The sequence below is a fragment of the Mirounga leonina genome, unplaced genomic scaffold (assembly GCF_011800145.1).
Source record: "Mirounga leonina isolate KUSES-001 unplaced genomic scaffold, KU_Mleo_1.0 Mir_53, whole genome shotgun sequence".
NCBI classification, from domain to species: domain Eukaryota; kingdom Metazoa; phylum Chordata; class Mammalia; order Carnivora; family Phocidae; genus Mirounga; species Mirounga leonina.
Genome location: NW_023270807.1, coordinates 66317715 through 66345336, shown reverse-complemented (window position 1 = coordinate 66345336; position 27622 = coordinate 66317715). Strand labels below are relative to the sequence as shown.

Below are 27622 nucleotides of genomic sequence, written 5' to 3'. Positions count from 1 at the left end.
AGCTGTTACAAAGTCTCTCAAGGTAGAAGGGATGGAATCCAAAGAACAGTTTCCATTTTAATAGGAATAAAAGGGGAGGAAGTAAACATCAAGTTTGAAGATGGGGAGTCAGGAATTGGTGAGTTATTTGGCTAGGAAAATGAACCACACCTGCAACTTGTGTGTCTGAATCTCCATCACTTAACCTGTTCCTGTAAAAGAACCTGGTGTTGATGGTATTATGTTGTCAACATTTTACTTTTCTAGGATCCATCCTTTTTTCACTCATGTCTTAGAAAAAAATATTCTTTAATATGCTTTTTCTGAGAAAGGTATGAATATACATTCTTATAAGATTCCAATTTTCAGATTACTGTAGACATGAGACTGAAGAACTGAAATTTTGTCAAATAAATGATCATGAGACATGTACCTAACATGGCAAAAATGATCAAGGTTATAACTCTGTTCTATTAAGAGAAATAACAGTGAATGAAATAAAGGATGTTTACAACTTGTTCCTCCCCACACCACCAGTATGAGCCTATTCCACAATAAAGGCTGGAACATTTTACCTTCAAACTTTGACTTAAATCCAAACTCACAAACGCACTTTTTCTTACTACTTACCTTTCCTACTCTTTGATATCCAGGATACATATATAACCCAGCTATTTCTCTTAAGCTTCAGTTATGAAGCCACTAACAAAAATGCTTAAATCTGAGTATAAATTATTCTCCCAGGAGCTTAAAGATGTCTTCATGATTATTCTCCCAAATGTTAGGAAATAACCAAATATAAATTTCCTCAAATCACAAAAATTTGTATACATTTTTTAAATAGTACACATGAACAAATACTAGACATCAACAGAAGACTTTCTGAATGTCACTGGACAATGAATTAAGCAAACTTTTATTGAAGCTTAAATTGTGGTACAGAAATACATTTCAACTGATTTAAGTCCAACACCATGAAGAGAGAAATAATGGCACCAAAATTTTCCCTCCTCTATCATACACACTAGGATTAATTTCAATTACTATTGAATCTATAGTTTTAATTTACTAGGCTTTATTCCATACAAATTTGTGTTTTTCAATATTAGATAGAAATCTTTATCTATTAGGAAAAAAAAAATCAGACCTCAAGCCAACAAATGTCATCAAATCTACTGGGACACTGTTCAAGAACAAAATCCACTTTGAGCATTGGTCCTCAGAATAGTACCGAAACATTAGGTACTGTGTGCTAATTACAGAATCAAACTGATCCACTGACTGAAAGTTTCTTCAATGAAACTTTGAATCAACATGCTTAAAATAAAAGTCAAAATTTGTGTTCCAACCACTTGATTTCAAACCAAGTAGATTTTATGTTTAGAAACACTAAAAAAAGTGTTTCATTTATAAATACGGAAGGAACAAAAACATCACTGCATCAATCCAGAAAGAATCAAAACAATTTTGTGAGGACAAGAATATAAAAAATTTAGTCAACTCTGCTGTTTTCTCAGCTGCTTAATCTCATATTTGCAAATATAGCTAAAAGATGCCAACTCCTCAAAGCCTGTATTTCTAGTCATTTCCCACTGACCAGTTTGGAATTTTGTCTTATGGACAGCATTCTGCTTCATTGTCTATGTCTGAATAACTTGAACAGTTCTCATTCTGGGAAGTTTCACTTGATGCTATGAAATCATAGTGAAAGGAACACCAGGAAGAGAAACAGTTCAAGTCAGAACACTATCATAATGCATTACAAAGTCAAAGAACTTTAAGTCACAAGATGACAAAGACAAGACTCCATTTTCAACCAAAGTTTACTGTGTATTATGAATGAAAATGATTGGAGATAGCTGCTAAAGTAAAAGTTAAGGTGAATCATCTGAGCTGACTTATTAAATCCTGTAAATACCTTTATCTTAATTTCCTTGCTAATAAACTTAAGTGATAAAAATTTTTATATAACTACTTAGCAAATTACTAAAAGGCATGGTACTCAGTGAGAAGCTAATCTCATTTAATGGGAAAACAGAATGGCATAGTTTCTGCAACAGTTCTGCCAGTATACCCTAATATAAATGTGTCTTCCTTGCTAATCAACAACAGGTTTATTTTTGTCACTATCTCCCAAAAGAGCCCATGTCAATATAAAAGGAGGCCAAACTCCCTTGACCTTAAAAAGAAAATTAAGCCCAGGGTCCACTCTCCCTTGCCCCTCCCGGGTATAAGATTAGTATAAACCCACAGTGTAACAGTGTATTGCTTTATTGAGGGGGGGTTGGGAGGCAAGACACCATGGTGAGGAACAAAATCAATTAAAGGAAGTACAGTTACAGGAAGCAATAATGTTAAAAAAGTAATACACAAAATGGATAACTGCAATCATTTTCTTAAGAGGACTTGACTCGTGGAAGATAAACTTTAATTGCTGTTGCAAAAAACATCTGTATGAAGTAGAAACTGGTTTCAGTAATATTAGTAGAGAATATGTTCTAGAAAGTGGAGGTAACTGGATGTAAGATCCTGGCAGCAATTTAATAGAACAGTCCCAGATGATTAGGCTGAGGCCAACACCTAATGAGGACGAAAGCCTTGTCTGTGGGGAATTTTGGATGATACCTGGAGAAATATTACACTGTGCGTAAACCAAATTGAATTGTTTTCACAAGTGTTGTAAAGTTTCATATAGTAAAAGGTTTTTTCTACATGCACTTCAATTTCACAGCAAGAGTGGCATAGGATACCTAAACACAGAAGAGAGCATTCATGCAAGATATCTAACTCCTTGATATAATAATGCATACAATTCAAAATGATTACACTATCATTACATCTAGGGCTTTCTGCAGCTACAAGGTGGTGGTTATGGAAAGCATGGCCCCCGATATCAATATCTAAAAAGCAGCCACCACCTCCTTCTATGTGTGTTCTCTTTTTGCGTTTTTTCTTCATTTTTATTAATCAACTCTGCTGTTGTTGCTGCTTCTTAGCAAAACTGGTAAAAACAAAATTGTAATCATTGAACATAGCGCTCTGGCAATCAAGACGTTTAAAGCCTTCAATCTTCTGGGGTGAAGAAAGCACTGTGCGACATTTAGAACTCTGGGGAAAAAATTTAAATAAAGCATTAGTGTTTCAAATCTGAAAAAGTATTTTCAAACAAAACAGTCACTTAAAAGTATTTAAGACTACTGTCTGAAGAAACTGTGGCATTTGAATATTTTAGCTGTCTCACAGGTAGATGGAGTAAGACATCCTATGTTGTCCCCCCAGCTGCCCATCTGTCCACAGGGAAAACAGGACAGAAAGAACCCATCATTTGGGGTAGATACAAAGCAATGACCAAGTCTAATCAAAGATATAAAGCATCTCCTCTACCAGTAACCTTAACAGTAGTACTTCTAGATATCTGATACTTGCCATCTTAGAATACATTTTATGACATGACTATCCTTATTTCCTGTAAGATTTTATTGTCAATAATAAAACAAATTACCTGATTTACAAACAGGGTGGTCACAAATTTTCCTGGCTTGAAGACTTCCACAACTTTCCTGATCAGGTCATCATAGGAGGTCTGACTTAAGTTTGTTTCAAAGCTAACATAAGAAAATTCTGGTTCTGGAGTGATGTGAATAGTCCAATAAGTTCCCTTAAAGAAACAGGTTTATGTCAGTAATGGAATGGGTACACTTAAATATTTAGTAATTGTTAAGCAAAATATCACTTACATCCGATTTCATTCCATTCATCGAATACCCACAAGGATTGAAAAGTGTGGCATCAATGACAGAACCTGGTATCAGGTCACGAATTCCACTCTCCTGGGAAAAGAAAAGACTGAATTACCTAACAAATTTGGAAAATAACCTGAGAATGAGTTAAAATATTTAGTTCCCAAGAATAATCCAGAATCATTCTTGAAACCGCTTACACGAGTGACATCCTTTGCAGTAACACCATCTTTCATGTAGAACTGGTCCATAACTGCTGGGTCAAGCTCACTCATCAGAATTTCCAGGGTTTGATCTGGCTGACTGATTACCCGAGTCTCTGGGAAATCCAAAGTATACAAGTACCTATATAAAAGTAAAAAGTAGTTTCTAAAAATGACAAATGGCAATTTAAAATAAATCCTATAAAGACCAAAAAAAAAATCCATAAAACTGTGTCCAACATACCAACAGTCAGAATTCATACGTCCCATACAATATGCTGCTCCATCTGTTGAGGGAGGAGAGAATGTAAAGTAAATTTAATACCTCCATTTGGTAGCTTTGCCCCCACCCTTCTAATGGTTAGGGTGTTAGTGCTTGCCTCCTATCAGAAATGTTATTGGTGAAGGGAAGTGAGTTCACAAGTAGGCAGGATGCCCTCCGTCATCCCTTAAATATTTTACTAAAAATATTTTATTGTCATTTAGAGATATACTTCAACTAGTGAGTTACTCTGAGTGCTGAGAAAACCATGGTTCACTCTCCCCTAAAACTCCATTAAGGAATGGAATTTGATCACCCATTAATCTACATTCCCAAGTCAGTACAAGTCATTTTATGTAATACATTCTTTCCATATTTTTGTTCCGAAGCCTCACTCAACACAGTAAATTAACTGGGAGATATTTACACTAAATTATACTCAGCACTGCTACAGCCTGGTATAATTTCATATTAGTAGATAAGAACAGGATAAAAAATCGGACTTTGTCAAATCACGCCTGGAGTGTTTTTGTGCCAAGTTAGTAAAATCATCCTAGGTTTTCAGCCACATCTACGATATAAGGGTGTTAGATTAGATAACTTTTAGTTCCCTGACCTTGAAACTCAGAAAGGAAGGTCTATAAATAAAAGCTTAGTAAATGGAAGAAAATCTTGCCAATTTGTTTGAAGTGACATTATGATCTCACTGTGTTTATCATTTTTAAGCCAGCTCAATTCCTGAATAGAAGAATGCCAGGCCAGAGTTTCGTAACATGGACCAAGATCTTAGCATGGGTATATGAAAGACCATGCATTTTTCTGGATGAGGGAACAACCACTAAGTTAGATATAAAGTAGAGCAACTGGCTAAACAAAGATGATCTCTTCCTCTAGCAAGTGATCAATTCATTTTCTTTTCCCATCTTTTCAACAGCATTGACCTGATGTGCATGCACACTCTAAAATTTGTCATCAACTTTACTGATATTTTTATCTTAACTATATAATGCATCATATTTGTATTCAAATGCTTTCACATATATAAAAAGATCTCTGAAAGGACAGACCCTCTAAGGAAATGGGTTTCAACTCTATTTAAACTTACTTGGGAAAATTGCATTAAGAAACTCTATTTCTTCCTGGAAATTCCGGTGTGGGTACCCTTGGTGAGAAGGCTTCATGAAATTCTTACGAGAATAAAAGAAGCTCTGAAAAAGACAGGTAACTTTATACGTAGGATTCTATCACTTTTCATAGTCAACTATTTTCTGGATATGTATATCAAAATCAAATCTATAAATATTTTCTCCAATGCAATTTAACATGTTTTCTCTTTAATGTTTAAAATATAAGCGGTCTTTTGCTGGCCAATAAAAAAATGAAGGCCACTGTATCAGAGCAAGATTCCAGACCAATATGCACGAGATAGTGTTACACAGAGCAACTTTAAGTTGTGGAGAAGAATCTCAAGAAAGTCTTAAAAATGCAGATCACTACTGTGAGTTTCTGGAAACTAAAAAATAACCATTCTACTCATGATGGGTCACAACTGTAGAAACAAGGTACGTTATTTCTGGAGCAGTAATTTCAGATCTGAGCTTTTAAATAGGCATGGAACCAACAATCTGAGAACATGCGTACATTCAGTTTCAAGAGTCAGTGATTACCCACCACAACTAAGCAGTAAATACACAAATTCATTTACTAGGCATATGCATAACACAGAGCCCTAATAAACATTAGGCTGGAAAAAAAGGATTAAATGTTTGATTACTTACTTGAATCGAATCAAACCCACTGTAATCCCTAGCAAGTTTCAACAGGGGAACCAGTGCTTTCAGCAAGAGGGTGGTACCACATGTCTTCAAAATGAAACGTCTCTTGGAGACAAACATGCTACTCTCACTGCATTTGAAAAAAGTCACAAGGTTATAATGATGTTTCTGTATTACTGAGATGCAATTATCTATTACTGGATTATTTACAATGTAAAATTTGGCTATTAACCCTCTTCTACTACTAAACTTTCCTCCTCACCTCACCTATCTTAGGATATTATTTACTGAAGTCATACGTTACTTCAGCTTGTACCAACCACTCTCACGTGTATTTCTGTAAACATCTCATTACTTCTTTTACTAGAAAATTAAGTCCATAAGGAAAGGAATTTATTTTTAGTCACCATTATATTCCTAGGGCCTGGCACATAAGCATTCAATAAACATCTGTATATGCCAAACATAAGCTTAGTAAAAACCAGGCACCTTATGCACCTTGTTCAATCCAGTAACCACAAGGTCTCTTATAATACATAAGAAACTAATGTTTTTATTGGGGGCACCTGGGTGGCTCATTCGGTTAAGCACCTGCCTTCTGCTCAGGTCATGATCTCAGGGTCCTGGGATCGAGCCATGTGTCCGGCTCCCTGCTTGGCAGGGAGTCTGCTTCTCCCTCTCCCCCCACCCCTGTTTGTGCTCTCTCAAATAAATAAAATTTAAAAATAAAGAAAAAAAGGAAAAGAAACTAATGTTTTTATTGGATAAATTAGCTTTGTACCTATAAACATGTTGAATGGCTTTCTTCTCCTATATACTGCAAAGGGACATCTAAAGTAAACATTTTATTTTATATCATTATTTCTCAAAATAAGGAAAAAATGATTATAGTACTAAGATCCAGAGGAACAATTCGCTATTCCCATGTAAAGTATGATTCAGACTAAAATCAAGTAGCTAACAATTGTTTCTGCAGCACTTACCTGAGTACATAAGCTTCCTGCTTGTCAGTTTTTGTCACACTTATGATTGAACATTGCACATCCTTCAGAAGTATGTCCCACTCAGATCTATTATTCAACAACAAAAAAGATGATTAAGTCCTAACAGTACTTGCCTACTTGGATAAAAATTATAAAGCTTTTACACTTTGGTGTTCTAACACAAATTACACCATGTATTTTGTATTTGCTGTTACATTCTTGTTCCAGTTTCTGGGTAACATTTAGTTTTATTTCAAAAGCCTATCTATATTGACATATCCACCAAGTAACAGAGAGCAAACTGGAAAACTGGAAATTATAAGCTATTTGCAATTTACTAAGAAAAAACAAATGATGAAATGAATAAGCCATGCACAGAGATAATTAAAAGGCCCATAAACCAAAGAAAATCATTACCTTTCACCGACAAGCAAGTGAAGAAATTAAGTCAAAACGAGATGTTTGCCTATCAAATTTTTTTTTTTAAAGATTTTATTCACTTACTTGACAGAGAAAGAGCACAAGCAGGGAGAGCTACAGAGGGAGAGGGAGATGCAGGCTCCCCCACTGAGCAGAAAGCCTGACATAGGGCTTGATCCCAGGACTCGGATCATGACCTAAGCCAAAGGCAGACGCTTAACTGACTGAGCCACCCAGGAATCCCACTGCCTATCATATTCTTAGATTTTAAATCTTACTAGAGGAATTACAATTTAAAAAGCATCATTTCCTTCACCGATTAGATTGGCAAAAAGATTTAAAGCCCCGACTGTTAGTAAGCTGGAAACTCTCATACTGTTTAGATATTATTTTCTATCCAATTTGCAGCTAATCGTAATACCTAGTGGTGTCTAAAGTCTAGAAGCATCAAAAACTTGAAACATGGCTTTTGTTGGCAATTCAACCGTCAGTAAGATTTTGGGGGAACATTATGCAACTCTTTAACAGGAAAAAACCCACACATTTCAACAAAGCAAGAAGTCTATAGTACAGGCAATAGACAGCAAAATGGAAGTCAAATGGACATAACGTAAGAAATTGGTTTTGGGGCGCCTGGGTGGCTCAGTCGTTAAGCGTCTGCCTTCGGCTCAGGTCATGATCCCAGGGTGCTGGGATCGAGCCCCACACCAGGCTCCCTGTTCAGCGGGAAGCCTGCTTCTCCCTCTCCCACTCCCCCTGCTTGTGTTCCCTCTCACTGTGTCTGTCTCTCTCAAATAAAAAGAATCGTTAATAAAAAATAGAAATTGGTTTTAATTTTATCTGATTGAGACTAAGAAGTACTTCCTCTTTAGTGTGCCCACTACAAACAGAAATACTTAAAACAATTCCATAGGACAAGCTTATAATTACCAGATTAAAGGCTAGAAATGTTTTTAAGGCTCTTAATGTTTGACAGATCATTCTTGTAAACCCAAGAAAATGGCATATTATAGTTAGTTTTCTTATCCAATTAAGACTCTGTAAAAAAAAAAAAAAATCCTCAACAGCACAGCCAGCACAAAAATAGGTATGTTTTATTCTTCTGTATTAAAAATCAAGCACAGGGGCACCTGGCTGGCTCAGCCAGTAGAGCACTGAACACTCAATCTCAGGGTTGTGAATTCAAGTCCCATGTTGAGTATAGAGAGAACTTAAATAAAATCTTAAAAACAAAAACCCACAAGCATAGTACCAGTCAATCCTGCTAGCATTTTGTGCCTGTTTCATCATTTTCCAAAAGAAATTATATGACCAATCACAGAAGGCAGTAATTCCTATGTGGGGTAAATTAAATTGAACAGTACTGAGACCTACCTGAAAAAACCTAAATGAGTTAGGCTTGCTAATGATTTTAAGATTTTTATCTTAGAAAGAGAGAGTGTGTGTGCATGCGCCGAGAACGGGGGGGGGGGGGGAGGTCAGAGGGAGAAGCAGACTCCCTGCTGAGTAGGGAGGCTGATGTGGGACTCCATCCAGGATCATGACCTGAGTGAAAGGCAGTCGCTTAACCAACCGAGCCACCCAGGTGCCCTTAGGCTTTGCTAATGATTATAGAGCCTATTTGCCTATAACTTTACCAAGGAGTTTTTTAAAAATTTACTTTTATTTTGGGGGCACCTGGGTGGGTGGCTCAGTAGGTTAAGTGTCTGCCTTTGGCACAGGTCATGATTCCAGGGTCCTGGGATTGAGCCCCACACTGGACTCCCTGCTCAGCACGGAGCCTGCTTCTTTCTCCCTCTCCAGAGCTCGCTCCCCCTGCTAATAAATAAATAAAATCTTAAAAAGATTTAGAGAGGGGGAGTGGGAGGAGAAGGAGAGAAAGAGAATGAATCTCAAGCAGACTCTCTGCTGAGTGTGGAGCCCGACACAGGGCTCGATCTCACAACCCTGAGGCTCATGAACTAAGCCAAAAAAACAAAAGTCAGATGCTTATCCGACTGAACCACCCAGGCGCCCCTGCCAAGCAATTTTTTTAAAAAGCTAACAATTAGCTTTCTTTTAAAAAGGTGCCAACAACTGTTTATATAAAGAAAAAATACGTATTAGACTACGCCGTATCTTGGCAGTTTGTTTCAAAATTTTTAAATGGTACAATTTGTTGTTTAGGAAGAAAAAGTTATAATTAAGACCCAGTTCTGAGCAACACAAACTGATCATTTTAATCCTCTTATTGTAGGTGGTCATGCAATAGCTTGGGCTTTTGTATTTCTAAGGCTCAAAGTTCACTATGTATGAACATTTCAGAACCCACTGTAGCTCAATTCCACAAATAATATGCTTTAATGCAAAAAGGAGTAATGGGGCTCTAAAAGAAGCTATTGCTGGGGTGCCTGGGTGGCTCAGTTGGTTAAGCGACTACCTTCGTTTCAGGTCATGATCCTGGAGTCCCAGAATCGAGTCCCACATCGGGCTCCCTGCTTAGCAGAGAGTCAGCTTCTCCCCGACCCCCCCTCCCCGCCGCCACTTGTGCTCTCAAATAAATTTACGTACTTGATGGAAGAATTCAAGCACTGTATACGTAGGTAAATAATAAAAATACCCACTATAAGAGGCATTAAGTAAAATTCTGCAGCACAGGGGTCTCTCTTTAGAGCTTATCTAATAATTCAGATCCTACCTAATGACTCCCCACTAGAATTCAGCACTCTTGCAAATATTCTCTTCCACCCACTGGACACACTACCTCCTCAGTTATATTCACTATTCATACAGACTCCGTCACCCCCAGTTTTATTGAGATAATTGACATATCACTGTAAGTTTAAGCATAACGGTTTGGACTTACACATCTGTTAAATGATTACCACAGAAAGTTTAGTTAGGATCTCACATACACAATAAAAAAAAGAGCAAAAAAAGAAAACAAACCTTTCCACTATGAGAAATCTTGGGATTTATTCTCTTAATTTTCATGTATCATACAGCAGTGTTAAGAGTATATTAAGACTTTTAATCATGCTCTGTGACTTTTTCTTTCTTGTCGAATTTTGTTTCTCTCTGGATTTAAAAGCTGTCTTGCTTTTTTCATCTGCTTTGGTTTTCTTTTTTATTTTAAAGATTTTATTTATTTATTTGTCAGAGAGAGAGGGAGGGAAAGACAGAGAGCAAGCACAAGCAGGGGGAACGGCAGGCAAAGGGAGAAGCAGACTCCCCACATAGCAAGGAGCCTGATGGGGGACTCGATCCCAGTACCCTGGGATCATGACCTGAGCCGAAGGCAGCCGCTTAACTGACTGAACCACTCAAGCGTTTTTTGTTTTTGTTTTTTAAGATTTTGACACAGAGAGAGAGAGCACTAGCAGGGGGAGGGCAGGCAGAGCGAGAAGTAGGCTCCCTGCTGAGCAGAGCCAGATGCGGGACTCGATCCAAGAACCCTGGGATCATGACCTGAGCCGAAAGCAGACGCTTAACGACCGAGCCACCCAGGCGTCCCTGCTTTGGCTTTTTATGCATTAATTTATCTTCAAATGTTCCCCCAACTGTTTCCTTTCAACATTTCTTTTGAGTGATTCTTGGCCAAGATTAGGGTACTAAGACTTAGCCTAAGTCAGAAAGTCTATACACATGGATGGGGCTTGTTTACTGTGGGCCTCTATACAGGCACTGTGGGGGGTTTCACTGGGGAACTCCCTCCCTATCAGTATGTTTTTTTTTTAAAGTTCTTTCCTGGGCAGGTCAGATTATCCAAATATTCCATTCTCTTGCCTGGAGAACATGAAGATTTCTGGTAGGCAAAAGGTAAAGGGCTAAGGATCTCACTCATTGTAAGCCTTTATTCTTTATTTTCAGTATAGTTACTCTACCCCAACAGTACCTGGTCCCCTCATTTCAGAGAGATCCTTTTTTACTCCCAGATAGTAATTATCTAATCTTCAGATCACCTGGCATCCCTCTTTTCATCTGACTCAAATTTTATAATATAAAGACAATGAATCAGAAGAGCAGCTGAAATAAATAAAACACACACTGACAAATATATAGGTAACTAGCTCTATCCCCATTTCCTGTATTTCAGTCACACGGGACTTTTCCACCAACCATTTTCTCCCTAGAAATGGGGCACCATAAATTTATTCACCCAAATCAAGCCACATGAGAGTGAAAGAGAGCATTATAATTATGCTGGACAACACATGTAAACTTTGTTCTGAGTGCTGCTGGAATGGATTTCACCCTACCCTGTCCTCGGCACCTTCTTCTACCTCAAGTCACCTCACTATTCCCACCAGATCAAAGATCTTTTCATGAAAAGGTTTTAATAGAAAGCGTACCAAAGCATTTTATTTGTGTGGCTATTTTGGTATTCATGCAAATCCCACTAGACATTCCATATAGTTAGGGAGTTTGTGTTTTATTGTTTTTATCTCCGGTGCCTAGCCCAGTTCGTAAGAGGTCCTCAATTATTTGTTGAATCTGGCAAGAATTATCCTGATTAAATCTTATGGACGTTTGGGAAAATAACAGCCTTAAAATTTTTTTTAAAAAGATTTTATCTGACTGAGAGAGATGGAACGAACACAAGCAGGGGGAGTGGGTGAGGGAGAAGCAGACTTCCTGCCAAGCAGGGAGCCCCATGTGGGGCTTGATCCCAGGACCCTGGGACCAGGATCTGAGCCAAAGGCAGATGCTTAATGACTGAGCCATCCAGGTGCCCCAAAATTTGTTTTTTATTTTTAAATGTAATCTCTATGCCCAAGTGGGGCTCGAACCTACACCCAAGATCAAAAGTTGCATGCTCTACCAACTGAGCCAGCCAGGTTCCCCATATAGCCTTAAAATTTTCAAATCTAAAACTGTTACATGCTCCTTTACTTTTTGGGACCCGTGGGACATTTGCTGCCCCCAATTTTTTTTCTGTGTTCAGAATGGATAATTCCTAACTGATCTATCTTCAGGTCCACTTACTCTGTCATCTCCAATCTACTAGAGCCCACCCAAGCAACTTTTTATTCCAGTAGTTATTTTCTGGTTGTATTTTTAAGTTCCATCTTCTATTTCTCCAAGATTTTGTCTTTTCCTTTTAAGTGTTCACTTTTCTTACAGAATGGTTATGACAGCTGTCTGTAAAGCTTGATCTGCGTCACCTTGAGGTTGTCTTTTTCCTTTGAGGGATGCTGAAAATTTCCTATTCGTAAGTTAAGCAATTTATGATTGCATCCTGAACATTTTGGTCATGTTATATAATTTTAAATCTTGTTTAAATCCTATGGAGCATGTTGATTTTTGAAATTGTTTTAGCAGGCAATTAAAATGGTTAAGTTCAGGGGCGCCTGGGTGGCTCAGTCGTTAAGTGTCTGCCTTGGGCTAAAGTCATGATCCCAGGGTCCTGGGATCAAGCCCCGCATCGGGCTCCCCGCTCCATGGGAAGCCTGCTTCTCCCTCTCCCACTCCCCCTGCTTGTGTTCCCTCTCTCGCTGTGTCTCTGTCAAATAAATAAAATCTTAAAAAAAAAAAAAAAGGTTAAGTTCAGTCTTCAAGTTTTTATCCAGCTTCTTTGGGTTATGTTATGGCTTCAGTTTAGTTATGAAAGCCCTTGCCACGGTATTCAAATTTGTCCTGCCTTCATGTCGCCCAGTCGCCAGACTGGGACTGGGCGGTGATCTATCAGTTTTCAAAGCCTTTGATATACTGTTTATGATCAGATCTATACAGTAGCAGCTCAGGGGTATTTATATAAACCTTTATGGGATCACTTTCTTCACCTCTCTCCTTCCCATAATCTTGCTGACAACTTCTGGTTTGGGGAGGGGGCCCAATTCTTGGGTCCTCTGGCTAAAAAGCCAAGGCTTAAGTTTGTCCAACTGCAGCAGGCTGCCTGTGACTACCTGTCTCTCTGTGGCCAAATGAGTAGACGACAAAAAGGGAAAAGAGCAATAGGAATATCCACAATGCTCTTCACTCTTGGGACCACATTCCTCAGGTCAAAAAGGGGTCTCCCTCCTGCACCTAGTGTTAGGCATCTGTCTGGCCACCACAACTGTTACAAAACTGCTTACGCTGTGGGCAGAACACACACACAAAAAGCAAAGCAATACAAAAACAGAACAGGGATTTTCCCTACTCTCTCTGACTCAAAGAAGCCGGCTCCCTTTCCTTCTCTGCAGCCCAGAAAAAGACCTCTCTTGGAAGTCTTTTTGCCTGCACCTAGTGTGCAGTTACCAACTTCTGGCAGCTTTTCAGACCACCCCAAGGGATAACCAAAGGGAAAGAAAAAAAAAAAAAAAAGAAAAAAGAAACGGAATCACAGTTGTTTCAGTGGTATTTTGAGTTATGGTTTCTTTCTTCAATTCACCTGCTAACATTTAGTTTTCAAAGTCCTCAGCTGTTCCATGCATTCTGCCCAAGGTTTTTAGTAAACACACGAGACAGTAGTGTGCTTATTCCATCTTGAGAGAAACCAAAATGCTCTTGCACTCATTCACCATTAGTTAATGAATTTTGCAACCGAACTCTTCCTCCCCTAAAAGAAACCCTCTAGTATTTTTTCAAAGTCATTGTATGAAAGAATGCCTTTATTTAAAACACCTTACAACATAGCTAAATGATGGGGCGTGTGGGTGGCTCAGGGTCCTGGGATTGAGCCCCGCATCGGGCTCCCTGCTCCGCGGGAAGCCTGCTTCTCCCTCTCCCACTCCCCTGCTTGTGTTCCCTCTCTCGCTGTCAAATAAATAAAAATAAAATCTTAAAAAAAAAACAACCCAACAACTCCACATAGCTAAATGATCAACCAAAACGACAACCTTAGGAGAGCCAACAGGCTCAAAAAAAGAATAAATCAAGGAGCAAGATGTGAGAGAAAACTAAAAAAGCCAATACAATGCTATATATGTATATAAAGAGAAAGGTGAAAAATCAACACCAAAAACAGCTGAGAATTTCAGCAAGTTATTTTATCATATTTCTTCCAGGAAAATAAGCCTCCTTTTGTAAATAAAGCTTTACTGGATCCTAGTCACACCCAGATCATGGTAAGTATCCCCCCAAAACAGGATACTCTTTACTAGTAACAGTACATGGATTGAGTATTAGGTCACCATGCCAGAAAGCAAAACATTAATGGTATATTATATTTGAAGTTTTTTTTTTTATTTTTTTTTAAAGAATCTGTGGTTTACTAAAAACAGAACAAGTTGGAGCATCTACAACAGAAAAGACACAAGTTAAGATGACAGACTTCTAGGTCATCTGATTCAACAAAACCCAAAATGGACAACTGACTACATTTTTAAATGTAGTCTGTAAAAAGAAATGCCATAGGTCAAATGACCTTCAACAAAGGTGCCAAGACTACAAAATTGGGGGGGAAAAGCCATCAAACAGTGCTGGGAAAGCGTCCACACAAAAGAATGAAGTTGGATCCTCACCTTACACCATCTACAAAAATTCATTAATAATAAAGACCAAAATTAAGACCTAAACTACAAGTCCTAGAAAACATAGGGGTAAGCTTCAGGACACTGGATCTGGCAATGCTTTCTTAGATATGACACAAAAAGCACAGCCAACAAAGGTAAAAGACAAATGGAACTACATCAAATCTTAACTTTTGCACATCATAGGAAAGTACTCAACAGGAGAAAATACTTGCAAATCATATAGGTGATAAAAGGTAAATATCCAGATTATATAAGGAACTTCCCCAAGGGCAAAAACAAATAACCCAACAGGGCACCTGGCTGGCTCAGTCAGTGGACTGTGGGACTCTTCAAATGGGGTTGTGAGTTCTAGTCCCACATTGGGTACAGAGAACACTTAAAAAGAAAACTAAATAAATTAGCCCAATTAAAAAACTGACAAAAGGATCTGTACAGACAATTCTCCAAAAAGATACACAAACTGCGAACAAGCATATGCAAAGATGCTCAACATCACTAATAAGAGAAATGCCAATCAAAACCATGAAATAACACCTCCCATCCATTAGCATGTCTACTGTAAAAAAAAAAAAAGAACAAAGAAAAAAAAAAAGGAGAACAAGAAGTTTTGGCAAAGATGTGGTGAAATTTTAACATCTGTGCATCATTGGTGTAATGGTACAGCCATTACAGAAAACAGTATGGAAGTTCCTTAAAACCCTAAAGACAGAATTACCATATGACCAATCCAGTAATCCCACCTCTGGGTATATATCCAAAAGAATTCAAAACAAGGTCTGGAAGGAGGTATTTGCACACCCATGTTTGTTGTTGTTCACAACTGTCAGGAGATGGAAGCAACTTAAATGTCCATCAAAGGATTACTAGATAAATAAAATGTAATATATACATACAACATGGATGAATCTTGAGGACCTTATGCTATGTGAAATAAGGCAGTTATGGAAGGACAAATACTGTATGATTCCATTAAGAGGTACTCACACTCCTATGAAGTGTCTAAAGTAGCCAAAATCCTAAAGGAAGATGTTTGTCAAGGACTCCAGGAAGAGGAAAGGGGAAATGAATGGGTATAGTTTCAGTTTTGTAAGATGAAAAAGTTCTAGAGATCAACAATGTGACTCTACTTACAATACTACCCACTTAAAATAAGTCACAATTTTACAAATAAATGTCTGAGAGAACAGAATGCTGCTGGCAGGTGGAAGAAACCGTCAGAGCAGAGTTACCACTCTCATCGCCCGATGACTTGGATCCTAACCTCAGACCCAGTAGGTCAGACATGCAGCAAATGGTGCCTAGAAATCTGCATTTAAAAGGCCTCCATGCGAATAAAAACTGGGTTCAGGGTTACCTAGTAATTTACCCAAAAGTCACACTAATCTGTTTTAGAGACTTTCCTCTTACCACACTACATTCAGGCCTCTATACCTTACCCAAGTGTATTAGTCTTTGGGTCAGCACCATCCTAAAATAGGAGACCACTTAAAAAAAAATATATTTATTTATTTGACAGAGACATAGCGAGAGCAGGAACACAAGCAGGGGGAGTGGGAGAGGGAGAAGCAGGATTCCCCAGGAGCAGAGAGCCTGATGTGGGGCTCGATCCCAGGACCCTGAGGATCATGACCCGATCCAAAGGCAGACACTTAACGACTGAGCCACCCAGGCGCCCCAGGAGATCATTCTTTAGCGAAGCCTAGACTGACCAGAAATTCTGGATATCTTCCCTGAATCAGGGCAGTTAGTTCAGATATCCAGAAAAATAAAAGCCTTCCCCTTTTGTTCAAAGAAATCAACTGAAAATACGCTAATTTTAATCACAATGAGTATAATTACTGCTACATTCAGTTATTAGTTTCAATGCATACTTTAGAAAGGGTGCTTTGGGGATAGCAGTTCAAACTTTTCTGAAGAATGTAATGAGAAGCTTAATTCAATACGAAGCTTTTCTACTAAAAACATTTACACTAAAAGGTTTTGGCAATGGGTTGTAAACTTCTTCAATGTAAAATCACTGATACTGCAATACTGTGCAATGATGTGGTTAAGACAGGAGTTCTGGGAAAGTTAATGTTGAGGTGTGATTTACAGTCTTTGCAACTGCCCCAATCCTTTACTAAAAATTAAATTTTAGCTTACAAAATTTGAAGGAGAAAAATAGCAGAATATCCCACTAGTCCTAAATGCCTTCAACACGAACACTACAGATTCTAATTTTTATGGTTTCACATTAACTGTGCAAAAATACACCTCTAACCTTCCCATAGTTAATATTTACTCTCTTCATGTCCACTATAATTTCCCATCTGAACCCACCTCATTACTAGGAAAAATAGCTCAGGGTTATAAATTCAAAAGCAAAAATCTTTCTTCTCAGCAAAATTTTATTTTCTAACAGACTTCCTCCCCATAGCTGTCATTTCCTTAACATAAAAGGCTTTTGTTTGGTCCTGCAATCCCAAGACCTTTTAATACATGATCACTGATTTCTGTTCAGATCCTTTTGAAATCTGAAAAACTGCTGGAGAAACTGCAGGTTTCCACCCCTTTTACACTTCAAATTCAAGTAATGTGTGAATTAAGTCTGTTTTAGAACATTATCATCTATTCCTTTTTTCATATGGATACACTGGACTGCAGCTTTTCTTCAACATATTGTTAACCAGTATTCTTCAATCTGAGCCACACAAGATTTTCCATTTTTAAAATTTATTTTTAGTTTTTAGTGCCCAATGTGGGCTCGATCTCACAACCCAAGAACAAAAAGGGGTGTCTGGGTGGCTTGGTCGGTTAAGCGACTGACTCCCAGTCGATTTCAGCTCAGGTCATGATCTCAGGGTTGTGAGATCTGGCTTGCATCAGGCTCCATGCCAGGCATGAAGCCTGCTTAATATTCTCTTTCTCCCCCCAGGGCTCCTGGGTGGTTCAGTGAGTTAAAGTGTCTGACTTCCGCTCAGGTTGCGGTCTCAGAGTCCTGGGAATCAAACTCTGAGTTGGGCTCCGCACTCGGTGGGGAGTCGGCTTGTCCCTCTCCCTTCTTACCCAAATAAATAAAATCTTAAAAACAAAAATTCTCCCTCTGTCCCTCCTGCCCCCTCTTGTACTCTCTCAAAACAACAAAAATTATATAATGTACCCTTTGTCTCCCTCAAAAAGTTAGTAAAAAGATTCTCAGTGTTCTGTAATTTGTTCAGATTACAGGTGAGGTAAATTCTTCTAATTGGCCTATAGGAGAGTGGGGAAATGTTTAACAGAGAAGTTCCAGATTGACTTGGGAGTTAAAGCCTGGAAAGATGAGCCAATTTTGCTTCAAGTGCACTGTATTCCCTCATACTGTATTAAAAATAAAATTCCAGATGGAATGCAGATCTAAATATGAAAAGCAAAATGAAATTTAGGAGAAAAAAAGAACATCTTCATTAATCTAAAATGAGCAAAGATATCTTAAATTGGATGCAAAGCTGCTAACCAGAGGCAGCTGGCTGGCTCAGTTGGTAGAGCATCATGAGACTCTTGATCAAGTTCAAGCCACATGTTGCCTGTATAGGTTACTTAAAAAAAAATTAAAAATTAAAAACAAAAACCTGCTAACCATTAAAGAGAAAATATTGGTAAGCTGGACTACATTAAAACTATGCACTTCTGGGGCGCCTGGGTGGCTCAGTTCGTTAAGCCTCTGCCTTCAGCTCAGGTCATGATCCCTGGGGTCCTGGGATCAAGCCCCACGTCAGGCGCTCTGTTCAGCGGTGAGTCTGCTTCTCCATCTCTGCAGTGCCCCTCCCCCCATGCTTTCTCTCTCTCAAATAAGTAAAATCTTTGTCTTTTTAAAGATTTTATTTATTTGACAGAGAGAGGGAACACAAGCAGGGGGAGTGGGAGAGAGAGAAGCAGGCTTCCCGCGGAGCAGGGAGCCGGATCCCAGGACGCTGGGATCATGACCTGAGCCGCAGGCAGACGCTTAACCGACTGAGCCACCCAGGCACCCCTCAAATAAAATCTTAAAAAACAAACAAAACAAAAAACCCAAAACACAAAACCTATGCACTTGTTTCTAAAGATATCACTAATAGAAAGAAAGGGGAAGCCACTGAGGGTGCAAGATATCTATAATAACACATATTAGAATTCATCCACAATATATAAAGAACTCGTACAAACTGAAAAGGCATTCCAAAATAGGCATTTCACAAAAGATATCCAAATGGTGAATGAAGACATGAAAGGATGCTCAACTCCATTAGTCTGATGGGAAGTACATACTTTTATACACCCACAATAGCTAAAATTAAAAAGATAATACCAAGTGTTGGATGAAGATATGGAGCAACTAGCACCCCCATGTTGGATATATGCACACCTTATGATTTAACAATTCTACTCCTAGATGTTTATTAACAGAAAAGCATACTGTTCACTAAATGACATACTAGTGTTCATAGCAATATATTTGTAATAGCAAACCGTAATCTACTCAAATACCCATTAACAATAGAATGAAAAATTGTGTACACTGACAAAACACTACACAAAATGTCAAACATAAGGCTGACCAAAAGAGGCCTTACATAATGATTCATACTAAATGATTCCATGTTATTTAAAGCTCAAAAACAGGGAAAACTAACCTATAGTGGTTAGAAGTTGGGAGGAGACGGTAGGACAGTAACTGGAAAAAAGTACAAGGGGGCATTTTCCCATAACAACTTTATCTTTTTTAATGTCTAGCATCTATAGCAAGGCCCTCTTAGGACATTTGTGCCTTTTCACAGTTAATTCTTCCCATGCCCTTAGGTTATTATGTTTTATAACAGTGTAATTTATTTACTTGTTTATTTTAATTCAGTCTGTTAATGTCTTCTATGACTTTAGTTGCATTTTAATGGAATTACTGAGTGGGGGTGTGGAGGCAAGGACTTTCTGGCTTTTAAATTTTAATACATTATTTAATGATAAAAATATAATGATGCAATCTAAAACTCTCTACTCAAATAAAAATACATTGAATTGCTAGGACACCCTTTAAAATGTAGTCTTTTAACATGTACACTACAATCTGACAATTTCTTCCCCAGGCTTGTTTGCTTAAAAAAAAGGAGAAAAGGGGACGCCTGGGTGGCTCAGTTGGTTAAGTGTCTGCCTTCAGCTCAGGTCATGATCCCAGGGTCCTGGGATCGAGTCCCGCATCAGGCTCCCCGCAGAGCGGGGAGCCTGCTTCTCCCTCTGCCTCTATCTCTCATGAATAAATAAAATCTTTAAAAAAAAAAAAAAAAAAAAAAAAGGAGAAAAGGAGGGGCGCCTGGGTGTCCCAGTAGGTTAAATGTCTGCCTTCAGCTTAGATCATGATCTTGGGGTCCTGGGATTGAACCCCATGTCCCGCTCCTTGCTCAGCCCGGAGTCTACTCCCTCTGCCCCCCTGCTCAAGCTCTCTCTGGCTTGCTCTCTCTCAAGTAAATAAATAAAATCTGAAAAAAGGGGGGGGATGGTCTTTAAAGGCAAACAAAACAACTCCCCCCAGAAGATGATATAATACTTACAGAGTGGTTACTGTGTGTCAGTTTAAGTACTGCACATATATGAACCCACTTAATCCTTACAATGACCCTATGAAGGTAGGTACACTATTTTCATTTTAGAGATGAGGAGATATCAAACAGCTAGCTATTGAATGCTGTCTGAATTCAAATTTAGATATTCCAAGGCAATTTACTTACTTAACCATTTCATTATGAATTACTCTTCTAGATTATAATCCTCCTCTGAAGCCCCTAATACCCAACTCCTCAAAAGACCAGAAGCCAATGATCTCTGGCCAGGCCACTGATTTTAGATGATTTACCTCGCATCTACTATTTTTCACGTATTTTTACCTCCTAGTTAATAACCTAACCTGTGCATCCTTGCTTGACAGGTCACAGAGAAAAGTTCCTACCAAGGTTGTCAATGGACTTCAGTTAAATGGAAGATTTTTCAGTACTTGCTCTACCTGCAACAGCTGAAATGTGATATAAACTCTCAAAACAGTGCTTTAACCAATGTTTAATGTCTATAAAACGTTGTGGCACTAAATCACGAACAAAATTGAATATTCTGTCCTTGAAGGTTTAACTTTTGCCATCATTTTAAGAACCACACCAAGGGAGCAAAACAATTTCAGCAGCCGAAAGTACAAAGGAAAAGTGGTTCTCAGACATTTAAAGAAACCAAACTACCCTTTTATGAGCCTTTCTCCGCCCCCCTTCGACTCAGGGAACTTAACGAGAAAAGCCCAAGCTTAAATTCTGGTATTTTTGCCTAAGAACTTGGGAGGGAGGAAAAACCCTCTTTCCTTTATTAAGAATGTGTGCTTACAAATAAAGCTTCCAAACATTTAAAGAGCCAGAGCAAAACAATTTGTTATCCACCTTATACGACTCACTCACTAGTTCTTCACCGACAGGATTTTCTAACATTATCTACTCACAATGGTTTCATCAGACGCATACCACCACCAGCACCACCAGCACCACCAGCACCAGCACCACCACCACCAGGGAGTTTTCCCCTTTGTGAAATGGAGGAAATACTAAGCTTCCCCTTATTTGTAAGTAACTGCTTCCTATACTATAAAATGTTTAAAGCTCAGCCTGGCACGCAGTAAAAGGCTACGTTAGACATCTTAAGTGTCGCACAAAGCTTGAAAAATGAGACCTGTCACGTTTTAGCTAACACGACGCTTTCCAGCAGGAGAATCCTTTAAGATAGATACACTGCCTTAAAAGTCCCGGCAGCACGTGTCCGCCTGGATTCCCTTCTCCAGTTGCTTTTTGTCAGGGACGGCAGCGAGCGCAGCCTACATTCCTGAAACGCCCATTGGCCCACACCCTGGGGCCAGGCTTCTCTGTCGGGCCCCGGAGCTCATTGGTCGTCGCCTCAATGAGGCAGCCGCGCCGGTTCCTCCGCCGCACCGCCACACTCGCCGCACTTGTGCGCCGAAAGGCAAGGGGCGGCTAGCGGTGTGAGCGCCGCGGAGAAAGGCCCAGCACCTTCGCAACCGCCTGCGCTTTTGCGCTCAGCTTTCCCCAAACCACAAGACCACCTCTCCTTTTCTGCCCGATCAGCCCAGCCCTCTCGCGTGACTGCCCGGGGTGGGAGGCTGGGGCCCCAGATTCCTTTGCAGGCTTAGGCACTAAAGGTATTATGTCCTGGCTCGGACGGGCCTCTAGCCCGTAAATGCAGTCTAACCTTCCAGCACCCCGCACCTCGCCCGGAACCCGCCGACGCGGTAACAGGTTACACTCCCAAGGTCAAGAGTCTCGGGGGCAAGCCTCGGTGGGCTCCGCGGCCGTCTCCCGGGGCCGCCCCGAAAAGGATTTGGTGCAGAGCACGTTAAGGCGGCGGTGGGGCCCAGCCACTGCGACACTGCTCCCGCCCAATCCCCGCCGCCCGGGCGCCACATGCTGCCAGCGCGGACCGCGGGCGGGAGGCCTGCGCGCCAGACCCTCAGTCCGAGACCGGGAGAGCCCCCCTCCTCCCGCAGCATGCGGAGAGAACGAGCCCGGCTTCAGACTCGCTCCCTCCCTCCTCGCTCTCAGAGACGGGCACGCCCAAATTAGCGCCTGACTAAGCCTGTGGAGCCACACCTGCCGGGAGGCAGCCCGCGCGGCCCAAAAACGTCCCCACCCGGGGCCCCGGACCGCCAACTCCGGAGGGGAAAGTCGGACGGCGCGGGCCCACAAACCACCCCGACTGGCGCCGCACGCCGCGCGGGAGACGTTACCTGAGCACGCGGCGCGCCGGCCTCCTCCCCTCCCCCCGGGCAGCGCCCGGCCCAGCAACGGCGGCGGGAGGAGCCGGCTCGCACCCCGCGTGGACGCGGCCGCTCCCCACCCCCAGCACCGGGGCCCCCTCCACGGCCACCGAAACGAGCCCCGCCCGGGGAGCTGCCCCCACCTGAAGGCTGCGGGAACCCGGCCCCCGCCCGTGCCTGATGCTTTCGAAGCGGCGACAGCCCCCAGCACCCACCTGGGGATGGTGCGAAGATCTCCAGATCCTTGGTTTGCGTCGGGCTGCTGCCTGGAGAACCAAACCTCCAGCAGCTTCTCGGTCCCTTCGAAAAAATGTGCAGCTTCCATCACCGTGAGACTAGCGAACAACCAACAACCACAGAAAATCAACTAAATTAAATCTCTTCTCCCGCCGCTGCCGCCGCCGCTGCGGATTGTTCCAGCTGTGTTACTAAAGTTCAGGTTCCTTTTTTTGCTATAATTTTATATTAACTTTTTTTAAAAAAAAGGATTAATAAAATTTTCCCGGCTTTTTTTTGTGTGTGTGAGCGAAAGTTGAACGTGAGTCTGTTGGAAATAGAGGCAGATACAGTTCAGTCTCTTGTAGTCCGCTGTTTCCCCGTTAGAGAGAGTAGAGCGAGCGCTAGCTAATGTCGCCGGCCATACTGTGGAAGCGAGGGCGCTGCGTGAGCACCGCATTTATATACCCCATCTCCCCCGAAAGGCCAGGAAGTGACGCAGCATCCCGCCCCTGAGGCTCATTGCTGCTGCGGCCTGTCAATCAGCAGCCGCCGAGTTGCGGCTGGCTGGCGGCCCGCCTGCCAGGAGCGCGGGGAGCTGCCCGCCGTGCTGCGGTTCGGCTTCGCGCTGTCCCCTGGGCGGGAGACGGCGCTGTGTGGTCCGTTTGGGGATTAGGAACCTGGGGTCGAATGAGGAATGGGTGGGGAGAACGGGAAAGTAGTGAGGAAAGGCTGTGCCGGGCTGCGTTCAACAACTGATTAGCAGAGAACATGGGTGGGTCCTTAGGAAGGGTTGGCGGGGTTCGGCGGGGGCGGTGGCCACTGCTGGGATGGCGTGGTGGTTTTGATCCTGTGCAGTTCACCGCGATTGCTGAGGTACTTGGCCATTCTCTAAAGTGCGTTTCCACAAGGCGAAAGAAGCCACGCATTAAAACTCAACATTTGTCCGTGACGCACATGTTGCTAAGGGTCGGATTAGAAGGCGCTTTAATTCTGCTCGTGCCTTAGCTGATGTGCGAGTAAACGCAGTTCTCGACCCGTTCACACAATAGCCAGAAGCGTTGTCTCCCTATTTAAAAGAGAAAAGCAACGTGGCGCCCAGCCTTGGAGGGCTCTGGCTCTACCTACCTCCCACCATGTGGCTCGCCAAGCCTTGGAGTTGGCCGAGTGCAGCAGCGGCCGTGAAAGCACTGGCAATTCCGTGCTCGATTAGGTCAACTGGTGGGAATTTATTTTGCAAAACTATTTCTAGAAACTGGTTTCTTAAATATAATCTGAAATTGTTTGATAATTTTTTTCTTTGAATGTTCTCAAACTGATGAGCTAGTTGAAAGCCCCCCCCTCCAGAATTTACAGTGATATCATCTCACGTGCTTCAGAAGCATTTGGAAATTCATGTAACAGGCATTCTGACATATCACTAGTGGTGATTTAAAGAACCATGAACTAAAAAAAATAAAGAACCATAAATTTAATACTTCAGTGATCAATGTGAACTGTAAAATAGTTGGCAAGTCATAATTTTCAAACAGTGGCAAAATTGTGGTAACAAAGTTACGACTTCTACTCGGGAATAGGGGAGGAAAAAACCCATCCTGACGTAAAAATTACCATTGTCACAACACAAAAGACTTTTCCCTGTCATCCTTAGAGAAAGACTTCCCTCAACCGAAAGTGAAATGAGATTGTTTTAAGCATGAAAAACCTAGTGAAAAAGACGTGGTTTGAATTTGCACTCTAGATTCCCTCCAGGGTAGTATTTGTCTTACAAGAACGAGAATTTGTTCACATTTCTCCATGAAACCTGTTGAAAGAAGCTATGTTGTGTGGTAGGTACATAGACTACTCTTGCCATTTTTTAAAAAGCATCCAACTCAAACTGGGAATTGGGACAAAAGATAAATGTTGCTTATTTTATGATAATAATTCAAAGAGAATGTGGCAGTTATACTTGGAATAAAGATAAAAGAAGTATTTACGTGTTTTACAAGCTATTCAATTATTTGATGGTTGCTTATTGAAATGAAGAATCTGTCTACTAAACCACCTCAAACACTAATTGTGGCGTAAACATAATTTGGCTTATAATTGCTTATAATTAGTTGCTTTTCAATTACTATTATGCTTTTTCCCAATGCAATTTAAGTTAATATAAAAGTGCCAAGAATCTTGGCAAGGTAAGTCCTTGTTAATTTGACAGAGGATAATTTAAATAGTGTCTACCAATTGGATTGGTCCTTTGTAAAACATATTATTTTTCTTAAGCATCATTACCATCTTGAGGCTCAAAGACCCTTGTACTAATTACTAAGTTGGTCAGTTAATCTCATTAGAATATTTTGCTAAACTTAATATGTCCAAAACATATCTTTGGCTCCCTCAGATGATTTACCACAGAGCAAACCTGAGTGATTTTTTAATTTTATTTATTTATTTTTAAAGATTTTATTTATTTATTTGACACAGAGAGAGAGAGCGTGAGAGGGAACACAAGCAGGGGAAGTGGGAGAGGGAGAAGGAAGCTTCCCACGGAGCACGGAGCCCAATGCGGGGCTCAGCCCCAGGACCCTGGGATCATGACCTGAGCTGAAGGCAGACGCTTAACGACTGAGCCATCCAGGCGTCCTGCCTGAGTGATTTTTTTAAACATAAATCCAATTATGACACTTCTCTTAATATTTAAAAATCCTCCACTGGTTTCCCCTTATACTTAAAAGCAAAATTCTTTACTTTAGCCTTCAAACCCCTACATGATGTGGTCCTCAACTAATTTTTCTCCAAGCCCATCTCCATTGTTTGTTCACTCCCTACGCCCTAGGCATACTGACTTTTCTCTTTTTAGGTCCTTTTCATTTGTCTCAAATGCTCTTTCTCCACATTGTATAGCTTTTTCATTCTTTTCACTTAGCTCTTAGCCTAAATGTCACTGCCTCTGAGAGGTCACCTGTAGTAGAAGGCATAGGCTAAACTAAGATAACAAGGAGATCCCCAAATACAGTAACTCAAGGGAAAGGTTAAAGTTTATTTCTCTTTCACGTAACATCCAGAGGCAGGGAGGTGGTAAAGGGTGAGTGGGCAGCTCTGCTTTGGGAGATCATATAGGGACCCTGGTTCCTTCTAGCCTGTTCTTACCATAGGATACAGTCTTCATTCACATGATTAAAGCTCATCCACATCTGTCTATATTCCAGCCTGGAAAAAAAGGAAAAAGAGAAAATGCAGAAAAAACAATTTTCTTATGAAAATAAGACCTGGAAATTGCAATATCAGTTCTGCTCACTTAGTCACATGTTCACACCTAGCTGCAAGGGAGGCTGGAAAGTATGGTTCCTACTTGGGTAGTTAGTTGCCTGGTCAAAACTTGGCCGATTATGGGGCGCCTGGGTGGCTCAGTTGGTTAAGCGACTGCCTTCGGCTCAGGTCATGATCCTGGAGTCCTGGGATCGAGTCCCGCATCGGGCTCTCTGCTCGGCAGGGAGTCTGCTTCTCCCTCTGACCCTCCTCCCTCTCATGCTCTCTGTCTCTCATTCTCTCTCTCTCAAATAAATAAATATAATCTTAAAAAAAAAAAAAAAAAAACTTGGCCGATTCTGTTACTTAAGAGGAAACAGGGAGAGAATGGATGTGGGGGCCATTCTCCAGACCTGCCACACCTTCCCTTACTTTCTAATCTACAGTAGCCAAGTAGATACTCCCGAACACACCATTCTGCTTTAATTCTCTGCATAATTCTTACTGTTCTCTTGTATTTACTTATTTGTTGATTGTCAGGTCTCTGTCGGATTTTAAGCTATGTAAAAGCTTGTTTGTCTTTGCTTAAAACTGTATAGCATTGCCCCAAAAAAGTATTTGGCATAATGTATTAAATCAGTATTAGGCTGAAACATGAATTTTTAAGTGCCCTCCTAATAGATCCTGCTCTTTCAAACTAATCTTATCTCCCAGCATGCCCTCAAAGCCCCTCCCCCAATTCTTCACACTAGAAAAATCTTATTCAATTTCCATACTAGCCATAATTCCACATAACATTCTCTAGGACAGTACTCTAGCACACACTCTATTATCTCTTGGTACATGGTAAATTACACAAACTTAGTTGCTTAAAACAGTACACATTTATTATCTCACTATTTTTGTGGGTCAGGAGTTTGCACATGGCTTAGCTGAGTCCTCTGTATCATGGTCTCTCTCAAGACCACAATCAAGATACTGGCCTGTGCTGCAGTCCCATCTGAAGGTTTGACTAGGAAAGGAGCTGTTTCCTCGTTCCCGTGGTTGTTGGCAGAATTCAGTTCCTTAAAAGCTACTAGACTGAGGGCCTTAGTTCCTTGCCATAGGTCCTTGCCATATCTTGCTTCATCAAACCCAGAAACAGAGTATGCTAGTAAGCCAGAAGTTACAATCTAATATAACATAATTACGGAGTGGCATCCCATCAGCTTTGCACCATTATCATATTCTATTGGTTAAGAAAATTAGAATAACGTCACAAGTTCTACCCACACTGAAGGGGGTGGATTCCATAAGGGTGTGAATACTGGGAGTCAGGGATCATTGAGGGCCAGTTTAGAACCTACCTATCATCACACTCAGAAGCATTTATTAATTTTTTTAAAAGATTTACTTATTTTTTTGAGGGGGGAGGGGGCGGAGGGAAAGGGAGAGAGAAACCCAAGCCAATTCCACACTGAGCGCGGAGCCCAACATGGGGCTCAATCTCACGACCCTGAGATCATGACCTGAGCAGAAACCGAGAGTTGGAGGCCCAACCGACTGTGCCACCCAGGTGCCCCTCCAGGAGCATTTATAATTAAGACCA

General features: G+C 40.8%; 1 protein-coding gene across 1 annotated transcript; it reads right to left on the bottom strand.

The window, feature by feature from the left end:
* Positions 1–872: 872 nt before the first annotated feature.
* AMD1 (adenosylmethionine decarboxylase 1) lies at positions 873–23233 on the bottom strand. The gene is made up of 9 exons (XM_034991831.1): positions 22803–23233; positions 6943–7029; positions 5963–6089; positions 5290–5392; positions 4167–4209; positions 3920–4064; positions 3717–3809; positions 3482–3637; positions 873–3087 (listed from the first exon to the last, which is right to left on the bottom strand). Exons 1-9 carry the CDS (start codon positions 22910–22912, stop codon positions 2947–2949), a joined length of 1005 nt encoding a protein of 334 aa, XP_034847722.1. The 5' UTR covers positions 22913–23233; the 3' UTR covers positions 873–2946.
* Between the last annotated feature and the right edge of the window lie 4389 nt (positions 23234–27622).